The sequence below is a fragment of the Grampus griseus genome, assembly GCF_964374135.1.
Source record: "Grampus griseus genome assembly, chromosome: 12".
Taxonomy (NCBI): Eukaryota; Metazoa; Chordata; class Mammalia; order Artiodactyla; family Delphinidae; genus Grampus; species Grampus griseus.
Window position 1 is genome coordinate 6514703 of NC_139006.1, and position 17554 is coordinate 6532256.

At 41.5% G+C, this 17554-nt stretch overlaps 1 protein-coding gene across 1 annotated transcript in view; it reads left to right on the forward strand.

The window, feature by feature from the left end:
* Positions 1 to 13842, forward strand: part of SBNO1 (strawberry notch homolog 1) — a 58186-nt gene extending 44344 nt beyond the window's left edge. The window contains exons 28-31 of the mRNA XM_082667917.1: positions 3682 to 3819; positions 4481 to 4557; positions 5569 to 5762; positions 7316 to 13842. Coding sequence (XP_082524043.1) covers positions 3682 to 3819; positions 4481 to 4557; positions 5569 to 5762; positions 7316 to 7458 — 552 coding nt within the window. The 3' untranslated portion in view covers positions 7459 to 13842. The remainder of the gene's footprint in view (positions 1 to 3681; positions 3820 to 4480; positions 4558 to 5568; positions 5763 to 7315) is intronic.
* Positions 13843 to 17554: the final 3712 nt, after the last annotated feature.

The window sequence follows — 17554 nt, forward strand, 5'->3', positions numbered from 1 at the left end:
GAGTGACCAACTGTAAATGAAGACCTGGTTCAAGAACTGCGTAAAGGAGACCAAATATGATGATGCCACAGGCAGAGTGAAACCATAAATAAGCTCTCTAGAGCAGGAATCCCTAAATTTTTTATGTCAGGGGTCAGGTAGTATTTTAGGTTTTGCAGAGAATATGTGGTCTCTGCTGACTATTCTTTGTGGATTTTTTTTTCTTAAATTCTTTAATTGAATTATGTACCCATGAATGCATTATTACACTTGTGAAAAAATTTAAATACAGATAGCACTAAATTTTTTGACCATCATTCCCAGCCACGGTCCCTTCCCACCTTCCCAGAGGTAGCCACCGTTACCAGTTTTGTGTCTATTCTCCCAGACCATTTTCTGTGCATTTAATGCATATGTATCATAGCCATAGGAAACAATTTACTGTTTTAGATGGTTGATTTGTTGTTGGTTATTTTTTTTACACCAATTCTATGATACAGTATCGATCATTCTTTAAATTGCCTTTCTCACTAAACAATCAGTCTTGGAGTGCTTTCTGTATTGATACTTATAGGACTACTTCATTCATTGTGGCTGTTGCATGGTATTCTGTGTTATGAATATACCATGGTTTATTTAGCCTGTGTCGTATTAATTGACTTTTAGGTTGTTTCCATTTTTTCTCTTACAAAGGACATGCTTCTTTATGTACCTGTGTGAGTGTATCTCTAGAGTAGATTCAGAGAAATGGCATCACTGGATCTTAAGATCACTTACTTCTTTCTATGTGTGAATGAGAGGATAAACTCTTTTGAAGATCCTGGAGGAGAAAAAGTTTAGTTCTTAAAAGTCTGAAAAATGATTTTCCCCCCAGCTTTGTTCTTGGCTTCTAGTATTATCTTGAGGTTTCTAGCTAGGGTGGGATGGGTAAAACTGAACAAGTAAAAGGACATATCAGGATTGAGGGGAAAGATAACAAGCAGATTTGGCTGAGTTTAAGTTGCTGCCTTCTCCTTTTTTTTTTTTTAAACATCTTTATTGGAGTATACAATGCTTTACAACATTGCTTTACAATGTTGTTTAGTTTCTGCTGTATAACAAGATGAATCAGCTATATGTATACGTATATCCCCACATCCCCTCCCTCTTGTGCCTCCCTCCCACCCTCCCTATCCCACCCCTCTAGGTGCTCACAAAGCACCGAGCTGATCTCCCTGTGCTATGCAGCTGCTTCCCACTAGCTATGTATTTTACATTTGGTAATGTATATATGTCAGTGCTACTCTCTCACTTGGTCCTGGCTTACCGTATCCCATCCCTGTGTCCTCAAGTCTATTCTCTACGTCTGGGTCTTTATTCCTGTCCTGACCCTAGGTTCAACAGCATGGATTTTTTTCCTTCCTAAGAAACTTTCTCCGTTCCTTCCTTAAACTATTCTTAAGCTTAGGAGCCTCAAGCCATTTGGTCCATAAACCTGGTTTACTGGTCTCTGATTCAATAGCAAAGCTCTCAAACTGGATCTGGCTCCTAGTTGTGCATGTATGTGTGTGTATGTGTGTTTGAAAATCTTATTGAGATTATTGTAGATTCTCATGAGGTTATAAGAAATAATACAGAGAAATTCCTTTTACACCAGTTTTCCCAATGGTAACATTTTACAAACCTATAGTATAATATCACAACCAAGATACTGATACAGTTCACTAGATTTTATTCAGATTTCTCTCGAGACCTTGGATGGGATTTTGATTGGTCACTATAGGATATTGGTTATTTTATTTATTTATTTTTGTGGTACGTGGGCCTCCCACCGCCGTGGGCTCTCCCGTTGCGGAGCACAGGCTCTGGACGCACAGGCCCAGTGGCCATGGCTTATGGGCGCAGCCGCTCCGCGGCATGTGGGATCTTCCCGGACCGGGTCATGAACCCGTGTCCCCTGCATCGGCAGGCGGACCCTCAACCACTGCGCCACCAGGGAAGCCTGGTTATATTTTTTTCACTTGAAATTATTGCCAAATTGAGGCACTGGTAGGTTTTGATGAAAATGCTGATCCCCACCAGTTTCCCTTGCGTGAAAGGATGTGGTAGCGTTGTCCTTTGTTACTCTCTGCTGCACGGCCACAGGCAGCTGGTTGTGAAGAGTGAGGACCTTGGAAGAGACATCCTTCCAAGAAGCTGTAGGCTCCTTCATTGAGCCGCCTCAGCAGCAAGCAGTTTCAACTTGCAGTGTGTTTACCGTGTGTTGACATTAGGAAAGCCATGTCAGAATCACTTTTAATTCCACTGTAGTGTGATGATTTATTTTATAGTTACAGTGAATTAACCTGACACTGTCAAGATAGATCACACTGCTATGTGCTTTAAACACTGCCTTAAAGTATAGTTAGCTAGAGAATTTCACATCAGCTGGTACAAAATTTTATATGTATTTTTCACTTAACTTTTGTTTCATAGACTTTGCAGTAATTATATAAACAATGTTTCAAATCATTTGAACAAGTAAAAGACGAAGGATCTTTAGTATCAATGAAGAGAAAAGTAAAGTATTAGGTCCTTTTATCAGCGTAAGAATTATCTTAATATAAAAAGGTAGTAGGGCTTCCCTGGTGGCGCAGTGGTTGAGAGTCCGCCTGCCGATGCAGGGGACACGGGTTGGTGCCCCGGTCCGGGAAGATCCCACATGCTGCGGAGCAGCTGGACCCGTGAGCCATGGCCACTGAGCCTGCACGTCCGGAGCCTGTGCTCCGCAACGGGAGAGGGCACGTCAGTGAGAGGCCCACGTACCGCAAAAATAAAATAAAATTTAAAAAAGGTAGTAGCTTAGCAAATGATTTATTTTGTAGAGGAGCTGGGAAAATACCTTTGAAACTTTTCTTTTTCCTTCAGTTTTGCTCCGGAGACTGTTGCTTTGAAATTGTTCACCATTCTTCAAAAGAAATACTAATTTTCCCAATCTTATTTTTCCTTGCGTTAAATGGGGCTTTTTACAAATCTCAGGGTTCCTCTCATAAAGTCCAACTTTTAAAAAATTTTTAAAATAAAACAAGTTCCATCGTTTGTCTAATGCATCGTTTTCTTCCACTTCTGCATCATATTTATGTATTATTTGTTCAGCATTTGGCTTTCTCCTGTTACAGTGTTACTGTTTACAGATGAATTTGTGATATTTCATGTGATATTTTACCGTCACACAACCATAGGAATAGGTTGTAGCACTGATGGAGTAGATGAATTCAGAGGACTGGGGGTGATCAAAAGGCATTATCTTGAAGGTTATATATTTCATCGTAACTTGAAGGAGAGTAACATACAGTAGAGGTAAAATTATTTCCTGTGAAGACCCTTCCTGCCCACTACCTAGATTCTTACCTCACATACCTCTGACCCTGTTGAGGCTGCGAGTCCAGTTTCCTGGACTAGAGGAAGCAAAATTGTCTCCACTGGACATCGTGCTTTAAATCTTATTACTCAACACAATTTTCTAAAGATTGTCTTGCCTCAGAGATAAGGTCCATTAGCCTTCACTTTGGTGAGGCCTTGTTCAAGTCGGTTACACAGCAGGTGTTATTCCTTTCACACAGTTTTGTATTTACAAACTCATTTGGCTTTGATCGTGATGTGATGGTGCAAAAAGCAAGCATGTCTTAAAGTGTGCAGTATTGAATCTTTATATTTTCTCACCTATTTATTTATTTTTAATAGATAAGAAACAACAAGAAAACTGCCATCTTAGTTAAAGAAGTGAATCCTAAAAAGAAGCTTTTCTTAGTTTATAGACCAAATACTGGGAAACAGCTCAAATTAGAAATTTATGCTGATCTAAAAAAGAAATATAAGAAGGTATTTTTCCATTTGTACATGATGTTATGTATAAATACTTGTTTTATAATAATATATTGCAACTATGTTTATATGTAAATTGTCAATTTTTCCTATTTGATTACTGGAAAATTGTTTCAGAAAAAGTTTTATCAACTCTTGTTAAATTAATATCCCAGTCTTAATGTTATCAACTGTTAGGAAACTTAAAGGTGATTATTTGAAACAGCTTATGTTATCAGAAAAGGAAGTTTCTATAGTGCTAACTACAAAAATTAGAATTTTTTAAATAAAGGGAAGATGTACAAGACTGAAATTCCTTCCCACCAACTCTTGGTTTTACTGTGAACTGCTGTGTTTATATTTTGCAATAATTTCTGGAAAAACAGTGATATCTCTTTTTCCTAACTTTACTATGTTATTTTGTTGTTAGTATTACCTTATATTACTATTATTCCTAGCCATTTTCACTTGCAAACAATTATAATTAACTATTTGAAATATTCATTACATGGGAAAAACCTCATGGCAGAGCTTTATGGGTAAAATTCAAATGCAAGCAGTAGTGAAGACCATGTTTTCTATATAAAGATGGTTTTAAGTTGGCTTTAGAGACCAAATTAGGCAACCAGTTTGTTTAAAACAATACCTTTTCAATGGAATTTTTGTCTTATTTTCACAGGTAGTCTCAGACGATGCCCTGGTCCACTGGCTAGATCAGTATAATTCATCTGCAGATACTTGTACTCATGCTTATTGGTTAGTTTTCATTTTTCTCACCATATATTCCAAAGTATGATCAAGATTTAAACACCCCTTCATTCTTTAGCTATCTGTCCCTATAAGTACACAAGCAGATTATCAGTTGCTCGGTGTTGTTTCTTTAAGCAGAGGTACTTGTTGGAAGCCTCTGGACCATGCACTGTTTTAGGTCTCCCCACTGATGCTTTGTTACTTCCAACCAAATGTTGTCTGCCAGCATGGACTTAACTATCATTCTTAGGGTTGAGACTTTTTCCTTCTCCTCTCCTTCCTTCCCTTCCTTTATTTTTTCCTTCCTCCAAAGTTTTATTGGTGTCCCAAATCAGTTTTATTTTTAAGGCTAGGGAACTTCTAGGAAACCACAGAGGTACCTCAAATAGTTAACAGCACTAGAAACTTTGTTGTTGAGCCCTGGAGCTGATCCTGCGTACTACTAGGCTAGCCAGAGGTGTTCTCAAGTCATTATGTTCATTTCAGGGCATTGAAAATGGAGTATCTGGCCCACTTTTTGAAAAGGGATACAGGATATAGATGAATTTTAGCTAGGTTTTTATTTAGACACATGTAGGTAGATAAATTTGCTTTTGTTTATTTGCTGAGGGCTTTTCCACTTACCTGATTTAGAACTGTATATTGGTAGTTTAATACTATGGAAATAACTGGCAGGATTATTTTATAAACTGACATTAATACAGTAAACTAATGGATATTAAAATGACAAATGCTTAAATGGATATCAAGACCAATAAATCAGCCCTTTTATAAGGGAGTCAGGCCCAAGAAATAACTAATTTTAAAATCAGTAGTGATACCTTAAGTTGGACAGGATAATCCAATGTCAGAAGGACTGCAGTCTACAAACTTTATCAGTAAAGGTAAATGACGGTAGGCCGTTTTCCATTTGAAATTAGGGTAGACCTTGTGGGCCTTGTGTGTGTGTGTGTGCGCGTGTGCGTGTGCGCGTGTGTGCACGCACATATACATTTTTTTCCTTATTATCTATCCTAGGCGTGGCAATTGCAAAAAAGCAAGTTTGGGATTAGTTTGTGAAATAGGTCTTCGTTGCCGCACATACTATGTATTATGTGGCTCAGTACTGAGTGTCTGGACAAAAGTCGAGGGTGTTCTCGCATCTGTCAGTGGCACAAACGTGAAAATGCAGATAGTTCGGCTAAGAACAGAGGATGGACAGCGGATTGTAGGTGAGTTTTAATTTTTTTTTGGTTTGAGCCTTGAGAAGAAAAATCAGGTCCTGTGTTTTTCTTATTTTGCTTCTAACGTCTTAGAATCTTAGCATCTGTCTATTCCAGTGGTGGGGTAGAGCTTGCTTTATATTATGTTCTTAAAAGGATAAACAGTAGTTAAGCTTTTGAATGGGTGTAGTTGGCTCTGGCTGAAATCCTGATGTGGTTGTGATTTTATGCTGCCCTCGGTGCTCTTGCTCCCCTCCCTCACTGTCGACATCTGTGCGGGCTCCCTGGTATGAAGACTAAGGATTCTCTGAAGTCTTTATGTTCATTGTGCCACATTGAGACTATGGAAGTCAAAGCCACTGTGCACAGGGGATGGACTGGAGTCCTGCAGGGAGCAAGGGAGACCAGGCTAGCCGCTCCCACTGTTCCCTCAATGACAGGCCTCACGGAAATCCACCCAGTTATTGCACTTTCCCTGTCGCATTGTCTTTGTTTCTTTTGCAACAACCTTTCTCTGTATCCTGGGTTGCACATTGGTAGCCTGTGGGCTAGTCAGTCCATGGACATTTTTTTGATCCTCAAGTATTTTTGGTTGCAAGATTTCAATTGAGTTAGTTGCCAACTTTTAAAAATCAAAAGATTGTGGGCTTCCCTGGTGGCGCAGTGGTTAAGAATCTGCCTGTCAATGCAGGGGACACGGGTTCGAGCCCTGGTCCGAAAAGATCCCACATGCCGCGGAGCAACCAAGCCCATGCGCCACAACTACTGAGCCTGCGCTCTAGAGCCCACAAGCCACAACTGCTGAGCCCGCGTGCTGCAACTACTGAAGCCCATGTGCCTAGAGCCCACGCTCCGCAACAAGAGAAGCTACTGTAGTGAGAAGCCCACGCACCACAATGAAGAGTAGCCCCCGCTCGCCGCCACTAGAGAAACCTTGTGTGCAACAACAAAGACCCAACGCAGCCAAAAATAAATAAATAAAATAAATAAATTTATTTAAAAAAAATCAGAAGACTGGATTTCTATCTTCTTCAAAACAACAACAGCAGCAGCAACAACAGAGAAGCTTGGAACATTGAGCCCCTGTTCCCACATGGGAGGAGTTAAAGTTCCCTTACAGAGGATATATATACTCTCCAGTTTGCTGACTTCCACACTGTGCCACTTAGAAGTTACTGCTTCAGTACGCATTTGAATTTGCAGCCACTATTTTGTAGTCTCTTTGGTACATTAGTATATGCCAAAGAAGGTGGTGCTTGCATACATTTGTGGAGCTTCAAAGATAGTAGATAGGAAGGTACTGTACTTGGCCTTCTGTTGCTTCAGCAAGAAGATGGTGTTGCACTAGACGCATGTGCTCAGGTATTTGTGGGTGATGCTGCTGAGGAATCGGGCTACTTCTGAAGGGGCCAGTTCAGTTATTAGGTGTTCATTTAGTTTTTTTGTGGAGTCTTATTCATTAAACTTAATATTATACTTCATTTGGAATTTGCTATGAAGCTGTAAAACAGTGTGGTTTCTCCTGGAAGCAACCTTTATAAATTCTTGTTTTCTAATTGCAGGTTTGATCATTCCTGCAAATTGTGTGTCTCCTCTTATAAATCTCCTGTCAACTTCAGACCAGTCTCAACAGCTTGCGGTCCAGCAGAAACAGCTCTGGCAGCAGCGTCACCCCCAGAGCATCGCCAATTTGAGCAACGCATAAGAACAGACAGGTTTCAACATGGATGTATATGAAATGCTGTTGAAGCATATCATTTGCATAAAAATCAGGGACAGTTTCCAAAGAATTATAATTTTTTTTCAGTTGTGCTCTCTCTCTAGTTAATTTTTTTGGGAATAAGGACAAACCTGGAATAGATAGCAAAACTGAAAATCAGCAGTGCCGATGGTGGTACATATGTCTTTCCTCGTGCTTTTCCCGTGGTACTTACCGTATGCTTTTACTTTGGGTGAGCAGAGGGGTATGTGCGCGTGTGTGTCAGTCTGTTTGTTTGTGAGTTTGTGAAAAGCTACGAACCATAATTGGTTTAAAAATGCTTGGAACTTCCCAAACTGGCTTTACTTTTATGTTATACAGTGCTCAGGGTTAACGCAGTACATCCATGCCATTGCTGTGGGACTTATCCCCGGATGCATGTGTTTTGAGTCTATAAATAGAGAAAATATATATTGGTTTCTTTTTCCAACTTATTAAAACAATAGGCTTATTAAAGCATGAAATGAAAGGTTACATATCATGCATTCAGGTTCTTTTTCTAGTTTTTGTTCTGACAGTGCATGTCTTTGAAAGCATGCGTAAACAAGATTAACACAGAAGTCAAGTAACGGAGAGAAACATTTGTAGATGTACAGCATTGGTTATTGCATTTTTATAGTGTTTATACCTGGGTATTGCTTCAAACCCTGCGAAATCACCTTCTCCCATTCTCCCTGCCCCAGGTTTCTTGTCAAGGTAATGAGTACATACATTTTTTGGTGATAAAACTCTTAAAAGTTAATTTTAATGTATTAATAGTATTCCTAATGTGTGCTGCAAAAATGGCTACAAGCCTGCTTTTCTTAAAATTACATTTTTCTTAACTTAAAGATAGTTTTAGAAAGAAGTACAAATTGGCTTCCGTCTTGCAAACAATCTTCCTTTTTTTTTACTTCGTTATCTTAATTTGCTTTGTCACTCTTAAAAATGGAAACCGTACTTGAGTTGTAAACTAGACAATGAGGAAACACTTGAGGCTTCTGCTGTATGTTTATTTCTTGTTGTTATTGTTGTTACCCAGTAACTTGAATATTGTTTAATGTGTTGTAAGACATTGTAGAGTTTATCTCAAGCTGTTAAAAATGGTAATGTACAAATGTGAATAGACACTTATCTATAATATGGGTAAGTTTTGTTTCGCCTATAATAGATGTTTATAAAAACAAGTGAGGGGACAATTGGTCTTTTTGTTTCCTTTTTTTTTCCTTTCCTTTTTTTTTTTGCTTGCACAGGTTGCACTATTGAAAAACTGAGATTGTATAAACCTGGTCAAAAGCTGCAAGATACCACAATCTTGTAGATGTCAAATAAAAAGTTATTATACTAAGCAGAAGTGGACTCTTGTTTAGGCCCTCACCACCTTCAAAAGTAGTCTGTGATGGGGATGCTGCAGAACTTGCGTGTTGCTCAACATTCCAGGTAGCCTTATATTTTGGTTTAAAACCTACCCCTCAAAATTGAAATGGTGTTGAGGAAGGGGTAAAATGATAGTACTTTTGAAAGTTTCTCAAGTTGAACTGTTCTCCTTTGTAACTTTCTAAACTTATTGCAGAATTAGGTGAGATATATGTTAAGTGATGGGAAAGCTAGGGCTATCATCCTCTTGTGTTTCTTCAAGGCTGCGTTTGGTTATGTCACGTTTACCGTGAGTTTTCTTTCTTTGGAATTATCTATCCTAGACGCCTACAGGGACAAGTTGAGAATAATTTCTGTTCTTTGGCATATTTTGCCCAGTGGATGCAACTTTTATCCTCAGTCTAGTCCTTATATCTCAGGCAGTGATCCATAGGAATATCAACCAATGTCCCTTGTTAGGGCCACTAGACCCAGCTGGCAGTCAAGAGCAGAATTGTCCACCTGCACCAAAACTTCCCAGTTAGTTCTTCTGTTTTTAAATCAGGAGCCCAGTCAGCTTCCATCAACATCCCAAGGTGAAATAGAGCTGTGGAGGGGGAAGCATAACAAGCCTGTTACCTCCAGTGAGACAAAATGGCAGGGTTGGGGAAAAGAGACTCCCTCTTGGAGGCTTGGCCCAACTTCCCTTTTTTGTGTGTGGGAGTATCGTTTTTAGCAGGTTATGGTTTTTTCCAAGCAGCTTCAGTGTGAGGATTCTTTAGCATGCAGTTAGTTGACCCTCACAATTTATGATGTAATGTTTGCTCTTGGAATAGCTATCTTGTTACAAAGGGGGATATATGTATGTTCTGTTCTTTGTAGAACAGCTTCGTTTTGCTTTTTTAAAAAAAAGTCCAGAAATAAGGCCTCTGAAAACTCTCAAAGTAGACCTCAGAAAGGCAGCCGTGTAAATGGATGGGGAGCCGAGGTGCCACGTGCACATGCTTATCGTGGTGTGGTGTGCATGTGAGCGCCGGCAGTCTGCTTCCCATCCTCCTCTCTGGAGGTGAACACATGACCTTTAACACTGTGCCCTTACCCAAGTCAGCAAGTTTTAGGTTGGTCAACATGGGAAAAGCCAGCATTCAAGGTCCTCCTCTGTCAAAAAATCAAGTCTCAACAACAGCTAACTTCTGTACAACAGATCCTTGTATTTCAGGATCTGAATGCCACGTCTGAACCCAGGGACCTTGTTGAACCCGATGTGAGTCCATTTGGCCTCTGTAATGCCTTTTCTCCCTTTTTAGCAATATGGCTCTGAGCACAAAGATTTTGATTACAAGTCACGTTAGTGTTTTCAGAGTTTACAGTGCCGATTGTACTGAAAACCACTTTCCAAGTCCAGAGCTGCTCAGATGGTATTGGCGAGGGGGTAGTGTTCCCCTAATTTAGCACCCTCCCTACCACAAGCTGCAGTTTAGTGGGATAATCCAGATATTTATCAACGATATGAATTCCTAAAAGTATTAATAAGGTATTTTTAAACACACTTGATGAAAAAGTAAATATCTTAAGCAATTTTCCCTTTTTGCTGCTAAATTGCCGATACACTCTTCAGTATCTTTTCTTTGCATCTGTATATAAGTTAGCAAGAACCTGCATCCAAAGCAATGTAGTGGTGTGTGTATGTATATATATATATTTATTCCAATCCAACTAGCACTTCAGAAACCTTTTTGAGTTGCAACAGTAAACCTTTTACTTGTATTCTGCTTCATCTGTAATGGTGAAAGTTCTAGATTACCAAGCTCCAGGGGTATATAATATTCTAGAAGCATAAGTTTCTCGCTGTAGCCACTGGGGCATTCATTTGCTAATCTCCATGTGATGCTATTAGAGCAACTTCTAACAGGCGTGACGAGAAAGGGTACCAGACACTTACCGTTGTATAATGGGAGCCTTTCCTCAGTCCCCTCCACTTTCCAGTTTAGCAGGAGGGGAAGAAAAGCAATAGATTAGAAATGATTGATGCATTTCAGTTTATGAAAGTAGGAGCAGAGGAAAAGTGTTTTTCACTTGGGTCCTTTTCTTGATTAGATATTAAGAGGAAGGTCCCTATCTAAATACTCTCATTTTAAAAATGTACCTGAAAAAATAAAATAAAAATGTACCTGAATGATATTTGATAGTTTCTAAGAATGGTGCTACATAAGAGTCGCTGTTAGACCAGTATGCAGTTAACAGATGTTCGGTTAGTGCAGGCATCCCAGGGACAGTAGGCATTTGTTGACTATCCTTCCTCTATGTCTGGAGTCCTTGGCTAACACCACACCTCGCACGCTCACTGTGCACGCTTTGCTGCTGGAATATGCAGCAGGCAGTCCATGTCATGGCTACAGCTGCGAGCAAAAGCCATTTGTAAAAAGTCCTCATTGGATGCCAGTTGTCTAGTACAAAGGCAGTGTCTTTTAAGGGCATATAAGTGAAGGAAACACATCTATAGATACCTGCAACTCGAGCTAGCTAGTAATTTTTTTTCTGCATACTTGAGGTGAAATCCAAAACCCACCTTCTGATTTTATGCTGTACTTATATATATATATGTACATAATGTGTATATATAGAAATGTTGAGTTCTTTTTGAATTCTGAATGTAAATATTTCTTGTAAATTGGGACGCCACCAGCTTGTTTTTCTCTTTTCCCTCCTCCCTTCAATCCTATTTATTCTTTTCTTGACTTCCCATAGGGGGCTTCTTACAATTTGTTTTTTTTTTTGGATGTAGAAACGTATGAAAAACTTCTTAGTTGAATTTGTTCATATATTTTAGAATTCGGTTTTGCATCTTTACCATAGAATTCCTATGTCTGTTTTGTGTTAATATTTTTCAACATGCCTGATTGTGTTTTGCATTTTTATTACAAATTTTTACTGTGTGCAATGCATTGTATTGGGGGGAATGTACTTGAGTGCAATTTCTGATACTGTCATTATATGACTAGTTATGCTCATTTATGTTGCTCTTTGGAAGCTATAGTGAGCCTCATGTTTTCACCTAAAAAATTTCTTCCCAAGACTTCCTTTAAGCTCCTCTAACTTCTTCAGTGCATTTGGGATCAAACTTGCTCTTCAGTAAACCCGACTTGTTCCTACCCTTGCAATTTTTCAGGCCTGCACCAAATCCTTCATCCTTGTGGCTTTCCAGCTGAGAGGAAAATCTTGCAGATCTGAACAGTGATTTATGACCTGCTACTGCTGCAGATTTTCTGTTTCTTTAAGAAGTCCAGCGTGTACTTTTAGCCTGCAAGTAACAATCAGAAGCTTACTTTCCAGTGAGCATGGGTAATCTGCTTCTGCTCCCACCAGTTAAGGATATTTATAGCAGGAGTGGAGACAGACCTGGTACATGCTGGTGTCCATGCTGACAGGTGACATTAGAGAATGTCCTTTAAGGGACAGTTTTCCTCCGGAATCGAGCAGCACAACTGCTGTGGAGGCTTCCATGAGCCTTCAGCTCAAGGGTTGATTCTGTGCTGAGGGTAAAACAGCCAGTTAACTGTGGAGGGACTGGCTGGTAGGATCTGCTGGGCTGTCCTGCCACCAGTGAGCTGGTGAATTGATCTTGACTAGATTGGCTGTAAAGCTAGGAGCTGAGCTGGATCAGGGCATTCTTAATGATTGGATTAGTGTTGCCAGTAGGGCAGACCCAGGGATGGCTCACAAAAGTGGTGGTAATCATCACCAGGGAGGCCAACATTGCGTTTTTAATTACAGATTTCGCACTTTTAAGAAAATCTTCCTCCTCAACTTTCAGGAAAGATAGCCGTGAGCCTTTCTTGGGCCTTCATTTGTGTACATGTTTCTCTCGTTACTACTGAACTTCGTAGACTTCCTGAAATTTAAAAGTTGTCTGCATTTAGGTAAGTCTTAGGCACCTAATTTGTCATGAAACGGGGCCTTTCAGAGGAGAGCTCCAGTGGGAATCCCTGCCCCAACACGTCCTGCCCGGCTTTCCTCCTCTGGCGCCCGGGGAGCAGCAGCCGTCAGGACACCATGAGGCTAGACTACACCCTTGTAGTGCAGAGTCGAGCAAGGGGTGCCACCTGGGAGCGTCAGTTCTCTTTGATACTTGCAGGTCAGGCCTCCTTGGGGCTGAGGGTCAGTCCGCCGGCCCCTTAGTGAGAACTCCCTGGCTTTTCCGTCCACCCTGTCCTGAGGGCCTTTCTTGCTGTGACAGTATTTGTGGCACTGAAGAGGATAAAGAAGCTTCAGCCTTCTTTCTGACTTCCACTTTACGGGGCAGAGAGCTTTTTTTCTACGTAGCACATTGCAGTCTCACCTCCATCAGAAAAAATCATCCTGTTCATGGTTTATACTGAATTTGCAAACTACTGATATTATTTTTCAATAACCACTTGTATCTACCATCAACCATGAGAGGTGGGAAGAGGTACGCTGTATCTCTGCAATAAAACTTTTGCCAGGTTCTACCTCTGCTGAGCAAAGGATACTTTTATACGTAGGCATAGATCTTCCTTTACTGATCTGACATGGTGCATCTTGAGACAACATATGATGGAATCCAAAGACAATTTGAAACAAAGGTGGATGTAAACTCTTCTGGTTGTTTCTGTTCTGTTCTCTTTTTTAAAATCTCTCTTTTTATATTGCTACTCTGTTTTGAATGTCCGTCAGTGTATGAAGGGTACGCACTGTTCTGATGATACTGCACTGCTTCAGCCTTCCGTGGTAATACAGTACCGAGTGTCCAGAAACGATTGTTCTGACCGTTTTGATTTGTAACTTTAAAAATTGGGTCTCATGCAATAAAAATGTATTGGCTGCATTTAGCGAGGTTTTATACCCTTGCAAGTAAAAACGATCAACCATGAAGCGTAATGAATTCTGTATTTAGGTTTTTTGTTGTGTCTTTTGATTTTTGTTTTTCTGGTTTTTTTTCCTTTTTTTGTAAGATTCTTAAATAAATTAAACTGGCTAATATGCTGCTTTTCTCTGTGTATTTTCTTTGTCTGGGTTCTGAGCACCCGTTTAAGCTGTGTCAGGGCAACCACGCTCACCTAGAGAGCTTCTTTCCGCTGGGGGCTCGGACTTCTTTTATGTTGGTTTTTTATTTTAAGTGAATTCTAGAAGACTTCTCACGATGTGGAGAAAATGCAACCCAGCATTTGTTAGAGTCAGAAATGTCCGTGCTGCTGCAGAGCTTCAGTGAGTCAGCACCGGGTGCCCAGGCCGGGGGGCTTGGGTCATGGGGTGTCCTCCCTGAAAGGTGCCAAGAGTGTTGGAGGACTTGGGGGTATGAGGCTTCCTATTTAAAATTCGTTCCTGATGGTGCACAGCCATCCAGTCTGTGAGTCGTAAGATTGGAGCTCTGCTTAAGAAAAAACAAAACGGAAACTACTGCAGACAACATAGCGTGTGCCAGTCACTGTGGGGTGCTTTCTGTAGTCCTTTCCGTAGTCCTCAGTCCTCCTCTAGTTTTCAGATGAAAAGCCTTTTAGTTTCTAATTTTCGTGGAAATTCATGCCTGTATTTCTTCTATTTATTTTTGGCTGTGTTGTGTCTTCGTTGCTGTGCGCGGGCTTTCTCTAGTTGCGGCAAGCAGGGGCTGCTCTTCATTGTGGTGCACGGGCTTCTGATTGTGGTGGCTTCTCTTTCTGTGGAGCACAGGCTCTAGGTGCGCGGGCTTCAGTAGTTGTGGCACGTGGGCTCTAGAACGCAGGCTCCGTAGTTGTGGTGCACAGGCTTAGTTGCTCTGCGGCATGTGGGATCTTCCCGGACTGGGGTTCGAACACTGTCCCCTGCATTGGCAGGTGGATTCTTAACCACTGCGCCACCAGGGAAGCCCAAGTGCCTGTATTTCATGTTTCTTCACTAAGTGTTTAATAAGCAACTGCTGTGTGTCTATGTCGGGCCACATGCAGTCCTCAGTAGAGACTCCTCGTGGGTAGTTATTCTCATGTCAGAGATAGCAAACGAGCGAGCAAGTGAAGGTTCCGGTGGTCGCGGGAGCTAAGAAGGAGACATTAGGGATGCTGGGTGCCTGATGGGGGGCCCAGGAGGTGACCGACAGTCCACTGGCACCAGCCTGCCTTGAGGAGGCTGCCGTGGATGGAGAGAAGGGAGTGTGGTGAGCCCTGGGGCTCATCGATGGAGAAGTAATGACCTGACAAGAGATCCAGTCAGCTCCTTGCACTGGGCTTGGGAAGCTAGAGAAATTGGGAATGAACAGGAGAGAAGACACCACAGGACACCCAGAACAGTGAGTAGATCCCTTTGCCCTGAGTGTGTGTGTGTGTGTGTGTGTGTTTAAACCTCCCTCCCCTATGCCGTATGAGTGCTGGCGCCCTCACTTTACAGGTGAGATGGGCACAGAGGTCAGGGAAGCAGCAAGGGGCGGTCTGGACCAGGAGTCCATGCCGCTGTCCTCTAGACACGGACAGAGGCATTTGTAAATGGTTGGAGTCTGGCTTGTTTGCAAGTCTTTTCTTTGTGGGGTTTGAAATGCTTGAGAAAGTCGTGTTCAGTTTGTAGCTGGAAATGCTTAAAGGAATTTAATCAAATTTGTAAACGATGTTTACATTTAGGGAAATTTAGTCTGCCAAATACGTGAGATAATTGAGCATTAATTGAAGAACAAGTGAAAGGAGAGTGTTTTACATTTTAACTAAAATTTTCCTAAAATATTTCTAAGTCGTGCTTGAAGACTGAAAGGAAACTTCTTCTTGAATATATAACCTTAATAAATTGAGTATTAATTTGAATAAGAAACGAGAGGCTAGACTTCATGTAGAGCCTCCACTGTCCCCACTGAGTTTTTCTGTTGCGGTTGCAGTTTGCTTTGACCTTGTTCCGCTTCAGTGTTTTAATCTGTAACCCAGTCTGCTTTCAGCCTCACGTTGTGTCTCCCAGGGCCTCAGCACCATTGACATTTGGGCTGGGCCATTCTTTGCAGAGAGTGGGGTGATGTGGGGACCGTCCTGTGCATTGTAGGGTGTAGAGCAGCATCCCTGCTTCCACCCACTAGGTGCCAGTAGTACACAGTGTACCCTGCACCCCCCAGTTATGGAAATCCAAAATGTCTCCAGACATGGCCTGATGTCCTCCTGAGGATCAGAATCGCCTCTAAGCAAATTAATCATACAGAGGCAAAAGCTGGTGTCTGATCTGTGTGTGTGCGTGCACAAATTTGTGTGTGTTTTACAGAGGACAAGACCCATGAGCAAGGGGGCACCACCCTTGAGATAACAGAAAATACAAACTTTAACTGGCTGGGGGTTTGGAGTATGTACAATACAATTTCCATAAGTATGAATATTTATCAGCTAGTCATTTGAGAGCATGATGTAAAGAAGCCATCTGTGGAGGCCTTTATGGAGAGAAAAGAGGCTAAAAGAAATGTGCAAAATGTTTATTTTTAGAGCCCAACTCTCAGCAAGTTGGCTTCGTCCTCTGAAAGCTGCCCACTCTGGGCGTCAAGTGCATCGTTGGGTTAGGAGAGGCGAGTGCCACACTGCTGGTTCCAAGTCACCATCCACCTAAGAATTACCACCAGGTAGCATGCAAAGGTAGGATGGCTGGGTGGACACCACATTAGTCTGGGATACTTAATTTTTATGTTTTTGATTGGTAGTTTGCTTGAATAAGTAATACCAACACCTGACACAAGTCAACAGGCAGATGAGAACATACAGTGAACGTTCGCGCTCTGCTCCTCCCGCTTGGCCCCCGTTCTTCTTTTCAAGGCAGCCATTCTCGCCAGTTTCTTCAGTATCCTTTCTTGGGGAACTTTAGAGGGTAAATTTCTGAGTATCGCAATAAATGCTCGAGCTTCTGTTGTTTATCTTTGGTTGTAGGCAAGATTCATTTTCACAAAGATTGATGTGCAATTACTGGAGAAATCCAAATTAGAATAAATTATTAATTGTAGGATATTGAGAAATTCATGAACCTTCAGTAGAAAGGTGTTTTGTGAAGATGTCCACTGTTTAGAGCCATAAGAGGTCTCTAGAATCCCCTTTTTCATCTTTAGGCCTAGATCAAGATAAAATACAGTGCTCTCAATTTCTGCAGTAATACTGGATTTTCTGTTTAGCTTTCTTTTCCCCCAGTTTGTTTTTACATGTGTGTTTCCTGTTCAGAGGTATTGACGTGAAAAGCTGTTTATCATGTCCTCAAATGTTTGCATGCCCCATTTCTTTCTTTATTTGGCTGCATCGGGTCTTGGTTGCAGCACGCGGGCTTCTCTCTAGATGTGGCCTGTGGGTTTTCTCTTCTCTAGTTGTGGCATGCAGGCTCCAGGGTGTGTGGGCTCTCTAGCTGTGGTGTGCAGGCTCCAGGGCATGTAGGCTCTGTACTTTGTGGCATGTGAGCTTGGTAGTTGTGGCGCACAGGCTTAGTTGCCCTGCGGAATGTGGGATCTTAGTTCCTGGACCAGGGATTGAACCCTCGTTCCCTGCCTTGAAAGGTGGATTCTTTACCACTGGACCATGGGAAGTCCTGCATGCCCCATTTTTGATTTTCTATCGTAGATCAGACTTAAGAAACAAACTTTTGGGCTTCCCTGGTTGCGCAGTGGTTAAGAATCTGCCTGCCATTGCAGGCGCCACAGGTTCGATCCTTGGTCTGGGAAGATCCCACGTGCTGTGGAGCAACTAAGCCTGTGCGCCACAACTACTGAGCCTGTGCT